General features: G+C 44.8%; 1 protein-coding gene across 2 annotated transcripts; it reads left to right on the top strand.

Moving 5' to 3' along the window:
• The first annotated feature begins 547 nt into the window (after positions 1-547).
• On the top strand, positions 548-7,926 carry LOC123137879 (uncharacterized protein At1g51745). 2 transcript variants are annotated; one of them, XM_044557733.1, is made up of 5 exons: positions 548-1,213; positions 2,709-2,917; positions 3,010-3,453; positions 3,535-3,687; positions 5,941-7,926. In XM_044557733.1, the coding sequence occupies exons 1-5, from the start codon at positions 1,002-1,004 to the stop codon at positions 7,305-7,307; spliced, it is 2,385 nt and encodes a 794-aa protein (XP_044413668.1). In that variant the 5' UTR covers positions 548-1,001; the 3' UTR covers positions 7,308-7,926. The 2 variants fall into 2 exon arrangements, with proteins under 2 accessions (XP_044413668.1, XP_044413667.1); XM_044557732.1 differs by having other exon boundaries at positions 3,010-3,687.
• Positions 7,927-8,619: the final 693 nt, after the last annotated feature.

Here is an 8,619-nt window from a genome sequence, read left to right as displayed (position 1 = left end):
GGCGCTCGCTATCACTCTCCCTCCCATGTGCGATGATGTGAGGGGGAAGGAGGAGGGAGGGCTCGCGAGGAGGGATCAAAGCGGGGCTTGATCCGACGCTTGAGAGCAACGCAACATACACTCGGGATGTGACCGGCCGGGGGCTGACGCTAGTCGACTGACCTCTAGTGCTGCCCTTTTTATCCGAACCCTGTGTAGGTTTTCGACCGGCGTCTAGTGCTGTCCTTTTTATCTGAAGCCTGTGTAGGTTTTCAGTTCAAAGGGCAAGTGAGGGGTCCGGTTGTAGATGATCTTTATTTACTTGTAATTGTTCGTGTCATAACGTGCGTGTACCACCAATCCATGTGGAAACCCGGAAAACCACAGGCGAGACGCCTCCCTCGGCACCCGGCGCATGGACCGACCCTTCGCGGTTCCTCCTCAGGCCGCTGGCGCCGCTCCTGGGTCCGGCCCGGGCTCGACCAGCGACCGCGTCGGTTGCCGTCTCTTGTCCCTTCCCCTCTCCCTCCCTCCACGCGGTCCAGACCAGCCAAGACCAACAAACCGCTCCAAAAGAAAAGAGAAAAGAACACCTTTCTATTTCCCACTTTCTTAATTTTTTTCCTTCTGGAACGAGGAGCCAGAAGAAACACACACCGGAGCCGCGCCGGAGCCGTCCGCCGTGCCGGCCGCGAGCCAGCGCACCGCCGGGGCCCCCGCCCCGCCGAGGGTGGAGGACAGGAGAGGGAGGGCGACGGCGACGAGGACGACGAGGAGGCCCCGGGAGTCCCGTGGGAGAAGCTTCTAGAAGCTGCCGGAGGCGGGGTGGGGGCGTGGGCAGCGCGATCTCGGCCGAGCCTGCCGCGCGGAGGAGGCGCCGGGCAGGGCGCCTCCCGGGTGCCGGCGCCCTCCGTGACTTGAATGGAAGGCAGATCTCGAGGGCGAGGGAAGCTTCTAGAAGTGGGCTGAGGAGGCGCGGTTAGTTCGTTAGGGTTTGGCCCGGCGGTGGGAGGCGGGGCGGGATGGGGGGAGGCTCGGAGGGAGGAGGAGACGCGGACGAGGGCTGCTGCAGCGTCGGGGACACCTCGCCGGGGACCATCGTGTGGGTGCGCCGGAGGAACGGCTCCTGGTGGCCCGGCAGGATCCTGGGCCAAGCCGAGCTGCCGCCGTCGCAGATCATGTCTCCAAGGTCCGGCACGCCGGTCAAGCTTCTCGGCCGCGAGGACGCCAGCGTGTAAGTTTCCACTCCTGCCTTTTTGCTTGTCTTCTTAAGAAGAAGAAGAAGACGCCCTGTCAAGTTCGATTAGCACTTGTTTCTGATGCTTTTGGGACGCTGAGTTTGGAACTTTGATGGAAGAAACAATGCCTAGGCAGACTCTAACTGCTATCACTTAGAGTGGCATTTCTCCATGAAATCAGCCAGTTGAATCCTAAATCCTGCTATAACTCCAATGAAGTTTCGTTCGAGGAGCCCGGGAGGTGGCTCCGCCTCTGGTTGTACCAGGAAATCTGATTTTCATGCTCTCTGTTAAGCTCGGTACCAGTTTATTTGCTTTCTGTGCATGCATTTTGAGATGAAATTTAGATCTGTTCACATGATGCATTAGGCCATCTCCAACGCGCGGCGCTAGCAGAGGGCGCCAGGGAATATTTCCCAGCCGATCGGCAGTTGCATCATCAATTCCTGGCATCTGATGCGGCATTGCGCAAAATCTTGCCACGAGCGCTTGGCAATTTTTTCCACACGAGAAGAGATAAGAAGCGCTATTTCTACTTGTGTTTCTTTTGCGAATATATTTCTAATCAAAGTTAAAAAAGCGCCAGGCATTAGTTGTACGTTTTCCCAGCGCCTTGTGTTCTTCTGACTAAAACACACACTTAAATACAATTATGGCACATTAAGCGCTAGGCGTTTTGCTAGAGCCTACGCGAGCTTAAGTGCCCGCCTAGGCGTGCCTTTTTGAACTATGTTTCTAATCGTGGTTAGTACCGGCGGTTAGCGCCTAGCACTGGAAGAGAGACACTGGTATATATCTTTTCCTGTTTAAGCGCCTAGATAAGTGCCAACGATTGTAGATGCCCTTACATAGCTGCCGCATGTTCAAATTGTTATTTTTTGGGGACCTTGCATGGCTGTTTTTAATTGTATCCTGTAGCTAGGTATTTAGTGAAAATTATTTGTTTTATGAAGGCTGAATGAATAAAAAAACTTGATGTCAATTTGTTTCACCCCTTATTTCTTAAGCACCTGAATTATATTTGATTATGTATTATACGCTTCATATATTGTTTCTGTGTTTGGTTTGTTTCTTTTGTATGAAACAATCAATTGAGTTTATTTGTTTGCGTATCTCATAGAAAACAGTAGTTTTGTAGAAACCAAACAGGAGGGAGGGAAACTTACTAATCTTCTGCTCAAGTGAAATAGTAATGTTTAATATTTTGCCAGTTACTATTAATCATATTTCTTGAAAAGTCGCAAACTAGTTATTTTGCTAATCCGTATTCTGAATAGAAGCCACATATTTATTACAATTTGAGCTCAGTTTCCAGTTCTATTTCGCTGGGACTGTTTTCTTCAGGAATTAATAGCTGTTAATATCATACTCTATGTTCTTTCCCCATGTACTCAACTAGTGTAAATTTGTCTTTCCAAATCTTCAAAGTTTCTGAGTTATGACAAATTCTTCATTTTGTATAAACTTTTCATCCTCTTATTTTTTTCACAGTGACTGGTACAACCTTGAGAAATCAAAGCGCGTTAAAGCATTTAGGTGTGGGGAGTTCGATGCCTGCATTGAGAGGGCAGAGGCTACTCAAGGGACTCTTTCGAAGAAAAGAGAGAAATATGCACGGAGAGAAGATGCCATTCTTCATGCCCTTGAATTAGAGAGGAAACTGCATCAGACTCAAGGTTTCAGACCTGCCTACTTTTCTGGTACGCCCTCTTAGATTGTTAAATAAGCTTTTTTTATGCTTCAGTTACTTAAATGGGATGTATGGATATGATAAAGCTGACATGAAATGCAGCTTGCACGAAACATCGCAAAGACCTTGGAAGTACTCGCTACAAGAGCAAAAAGAGGAAAAGAAAAGATGTATCTGCTCTTCCTGCAAAAAAAGAAGCTGGGCAGTATTTTCTCAATGCCGGTTTGAAGATAAACTTTTCAGAGTCGCTGGACACCTCAGAGAATATTATCAGTAACCACATTGGAGACTTATCCCATGTGAGACATATTCAGGGAGGAGCAAGTTTAGAGAGCAAGGAGGTTTGTACAATTGTGAAAAAGAATAGACCGGATGGAAGCGATTTCGATGAATCTATTGAAAAATGTGACAGACACCGACCACTTGTTCAAGTCTTGCAGAGCAGTGCAAAATTGACGCAGCACTCGCCGCACAATGATGATTATGGGGCTATCTTAATTGGGGGAGATAAAGATCCATCACCTGCCACCTATCGGGCTAAAAGAAGTAGATATGCATACCTGCCTAGTGATTCTGGTGAAACTCATAGCCATAGTGATTTACCTTCTGCTCAAATGGTTTCTACAGGAGCTGATTTTGACACCGAAAGTTATCTTCAGCATCCAGATTCCTCTTCTGAGGAACATACATCTTCAGACTTTGTTGAGAAACACGTATCTGAGTCTTCAGAGAGGGAATGCTCAGAAAGTGAAACAGAAGATGATGCGGAGCTTTTGCAAAGTACGTGTGTACCCCTTGTTAACTTCCCTCTTTTCATTGTTAAGTAGTACTCCCTCCGTCCGAAAATACTTGTCATTAAAATGGATAAAAAGAGATGTATCTAAAACTAAAATATGTCTAGATGCATCCCCTTTTATCCATTTTGATGACAAGTATTTCCGGACGGAGGGAGTAGGACTGTATGTGAATTCACATTGCCAGATATGATAACAAATAATTTTTGCATCACTCAGTGTACATGCTGCCAACCTTTTAAAGTTGTAGCATTGAAGTATCCAAATCAAATTTGACAAAGGAAAACATGTATTTCTCACACCTCAACTATTTCCTGACTGCACATTACCCACCTGAACAATAAAACCAGACAAATATAATCATCAAATTTCATAACCAGGTAAAATACCCCTGACAGACTATTCTAAAGCGGTTTTGACCATTTCAATGTGGTACTAGGCAACATAGCGCCTACGTGTCTGCCACATTAGGCTTCCTGTCTAATAAAAGTCACTGAATAATGGATTTAGTCAGAGAACTAGATAGCCTTTCATGCTGATATCATCCTCGTCGTGTCATTATAGATCATTAATGTCAAAAGGTGCAGCTAACAGCTGAAGTCTACTCAATATCTATTTAAATCTGCATTCTTTCTTAAAGATGGTGTCACAAATGTTTGGTTTGTGGCTAGAACATTGGTATCTAATCACATAGTCCCATATGTCTTCTTTAAAACACACTCCAAACTTGATAGGTTAGACCAAGTGCCCAAGAGGGTAATTTTTGCATTTCTGTTTCTGTGATCCACCTAAATACCGCATAGTTGACCCACCTGTATATGCCCTTGAGCACTTGAATCATTCATGAAGTGTAGGGGTTTCTATTTAATAATTTATGTGTACAACACAATTAAGTGCACTGGATAATCGCTAAGTAAGAGGAGTACATGTTGGACAACATGCCTATGTCCAAAACGTCATATGTTTGATGGGGCAGTATGATTTTTTTCATGACTTGTGACTAATTACTCGTTTCGAATGGGGCATGTCAACAATAAATCAGAGCCGTTGTATGGTAGAATGTGATTACATGAGACAAGCATGCTATGTTAAAAGGCAAGATCTAAATATAAACCACTAGATGGCTTAAAAAACTCTACCAATGGACACTAGCACCTTTGGGATTTTTAGGTAGAAGAAACTAGTGTGAGCTCACCCTGCGGAGCCTGCGGAGGCAGTCTTGGCGCAGCGGTAAAGCTGTTGCCTTGTGACCATGAGGTCACGGGTTCGAATCCTGGAAACAGCCTCTTGCAGAAATGTAGGGAAAGGCTGCATACGAAAGACCCAAAGTGGTCGGACCCTTCCCTGGACCCTGCGCAAGCAGGAGCTACCTGCACTGAGCTGCCCTTGTTAAGAAACTAGTGTGAGCTCACCCTGCGGAGTCCAAGCCTCAAACCTGGGTGGTCTGGGCACGCACTCGCACCTCTAGCCAACTGAGCAACGTTTGGTTAGCCATTAGATGACTTGATCGGATGGTTAGAAACAATGTTATCATAGCATTATGAAAGTATAGATTTCAAATTCACAAGAACGAGTCACCTTGTGTAACCAAGCTCTTATATGACAACAAACTCATTGAGCTATTTATGTTAGATGAATCCTGTCAAACATGGAATATTAGCATTGCGTGGTTCAAGAACAAGTCTGGCTCTCCACTTTGGAAAGCTTTACGCACCTTTCTTCCTTTTCTAGGGGTTGTTTGGTTGGGATTCCTGCCAGCTTTCGGCTTCCGGCTTCGAGCCGGAAGTCGAAAGCTGGCAGGAATCCCAACCAAACAACCCCCTAACACAGCTGTTCACATCTCTCTCCCCTTCTCTCCACCATGATTTCAAAACACTATTGCCTTCAGCTTCACCGTTACTGCACTGTGTGCACTTCTCTTCCCAATATGTCACCTTAATTTTGAGAAACAAGAGAACCAATGAGGTTGTTATATACAATAACTTGAGTCAAATGTTGGTGTTCATGCACATCACATCGTGCCCCATTAGTGTTTCACTATACAGACAGAAAGATTCTGATAACCTTCTGTAAATAAATAGAATCTACCTATTTTGTGATACATGTTTACTATAGCTAAGCCTTCATTATTACTGCGATTCAGATTCTCTTACTGTACCTTGTTATTTTGTTCTAGTTTTCTGTGGAGGTTTAAATTTTTCCTTGTTTATCACCTTTCTTATGGTGTTCTTATGAACAGGTGCTAATAGGATTCTGCCTCCAGAGTTACGCCCCCGTGATCCTTATTTCCTTCGGACTTCTGACAGGTTTGGACATGTGGATAATTATGATGATGATGATGATGATGATGATGACGACAATGATGTGGCCTATTCTGCTTATATGCACCAATTAAATCAATCAGAGGAAGAGGATGGTTCTTCTGAGCTGGGTGTCTCCCGATGGCATATAAAAGGTAAACGTAATAACCGTAGTGCAGTGAAGAAATCAACCCATATGACGGATGGAAAATCCTGTTTGGATAAACCCAATGGTCTCATGAAAGGATCTGTGTACAACTCAAATGGTATAAATCATAGGAAAGAGAATGGGCAGACATCCGATCAGCAAATGCTTAGGAACCAAATCAAAGAGGAGCCCCACTATGATTCTGATGAAACAGATCTATTCGAGGACACAAGCCACCCTGAGGTTAACTTGTATCATAGTCGAACATACCCATCATCCTTGAAAGCTACAAGAGATCTTAGCCGAAGCTACATTTATTATAATAATGACTATGAAAATGATTCTTCCAAGATTTCTCCACTTAACTGGGATACAGATCAGATATTTCGTGTTGATCGGAAGGCATATTGGGACGAACCTTCATTTTACCAAAGAAATGGCAGTTCACGTTTGGGTCGCATGGGCCCAATGTTGTTTGATATTGATTTGAAGGTCCAAGCCAGCTACCATGGAGAGCATGTTCCTCTTGTTTCCTTGATGAGCAGACTGGATGGCAAAGCAATTGTTGGACATCCTATCCAAATTGAAATACTTGTAGATGGTTCCACTGATCACCTGGTTTCTGGTGGTGATATTAGTATGGAAGAGAGCACAGGAGCTCCAACGGCTTGGCGTACAGGCAGGAGGACAGCCATGCAAAGAATTCCCCGTTCTAATCCTTTAGGAGCATCAATGGACGGTGGCAATGAAGGCAGGCTTGCATATCCAGACTGGGAAATGAAACCAGTCTTCAGTAAACACTCAGCTTCCGCAAATCACCAGGTTAAGAAAAGCATGTCAAATAGCAAGAAGAGGTCATCGGCATCCAAATCTCAAAAGAAGCCATCCAAGAAGGCAAGTCTGTCAAGCCAGAAGGTCAGAACCCTCTCTTCGATTCCCACTGGAAGAAGGCATCATGGAGGTGGCGCTCAAGCAAAGCCGCGTACGCACAGTGGCATTTTCGGTGACTTGATCAAACCAGGCGGAGCAATTCCACCAGTTACATGCGTCCCTGCAAAGGTTGTGTTCACAAGGATACTGGAAGCAGTTGGCAGGCCACCTCTAGCTGCTGCTCGCCGTGTGAGAATGGTTAGTCCTGAGGCACGAGATCCAACATAGGAATCAACAGGAATGCCAAGTATGGTTGGTATCTGTGTCCTGCAAGTTCCATGTACATTTATGTAAATTGAAGAGTCAAGCTATTCAATCATTTGGGCTGCATCATTTGGATAACTCAGGGATAGCTGCGTTCTTCAACAGTAATGACAACATCAACATGTAAAGATCGGTAACGGTTATATACTTCTAACTGGAGGTTGAGATCAATTAGGCTGTCAACACGAGTGCTTCTCAGTTCTCGGACAACAGTTCAGCCAGCGACCTCCACTAAGGGGGAGCATCCTTTAGAAGGGCGCAACTAGCGTTGGTAACCATGGCTTTTGGCAGTGTCTCCTGTAAAGTACTAACTTCAGCATTTTAGGATGTCTATTTATATAAACTTCTGTATCGTAATGTAGTCAATAGGCCATATGTTTCCTGATGTCATGTATAATTCCTCAATTGTATTCTCACAAAGATCTCTGTGTTATTTATGGTCGATGGTTAATAGGTCCTCCGACTGTATGTTTGGAAGAATGTGTAGTAAGTTGATGTAATATGTGAGAACTACACCGGTCACCGGATGATGTTAACAGTCTAATTTTCTCTGAAGTTTACATGAATACCCGTGTTTAGTTCATGTATTCACTCTGATTGATGTACATTTCAAGCTGCAGTGTTCTGCTCTTTATCAAACCTTTACATCTGTTGTTTCAATCTACAACTGATGATGCTCTTTTTATGGTCTTATTAAGCCGCTACAAACTCCAACCGCACTAGCGCTACCAGGCCCAAAAGAAGTAGCCAACACCACCCAAATTTACAAAACTGGGACAAGATGATCTGCAGCTCAGACAGAGATCTTGCAAGATCCCGCAGGAGGCCAAGCCAGGCTGGAAACCCTCGAAACTAGACTCCAAAATAGAAACATGACCGGTTCAAACTAACAAAAAGTCTAGAACTACCATGACAAGAAGGAAGCAGCAGGGCAAAAGAAGCTTCAGCCGAAGATGATGTAGCAAAGCACTAGTCACGAGATCTACAATCAACCACCAATCCGAAGCACTCTCGCTCTCCAGCCTTGTGATGCCCGATATATATACCTCACTTGCTACCCGCTCGATGAGTATTGCCCCCAGCTTTAGCACCCTTTGTCATGGCTCCTTTATCTGCAAGATAGACCAGTTCCAAAAGCACATCAGTTTGATCATAGTCATGGGGTTAGACATGATTTTTCTTTTAAAAAATAATGTCATTGCGGCATCTCCAAATCATCCATAACATTGCAACAACCCCCACTAGCACCAATTGTCTATCAAGTTTCCGAAAACCT

Source organism: Triticum aestivum, chromosome 6B (genome assembly GCF_018294505.1).
Source record: "Triticum aestivum cultivar Chinese Spring chromosome 6B, IWGSC CS RefSeq v2.1, whole genome shotgun sequence".
Lineage (NCBI taxonomy): Eukaryota > Viridiplantae > Streptophyta > Magnoliopsida > Poales > Poaceae > Triticum > Triticum aestivum.
This window is presented reverse-complemented; position numbering and strand designations above follow the sequence as displayed.

Bases quoted from the DNA above. Each gene is read 5' to 3' on its own strand.
- LOC123137879 (XM_044557732.1), top strand. From the start codon at position 1,002: ATGGGGGGAGGCTCGGAGGGAGGAGGAGACGCGGACGAGGGCTGCTGC. The intron at 2,918-3,009 runs GTACGCCCTCTT...CATGAAATGCAG, and splicing joins CAGACCTGCCTACTTTTCTG to CTTGCACGAAACATCGCAAA. The intron at 3,688-5,940 runs GTACGTGTGTAC...TCTTATGAACAG, and splicing joins TGATGCGGAGCTTTTGCAAA to GTGCTAATAGGATTCTGCCT.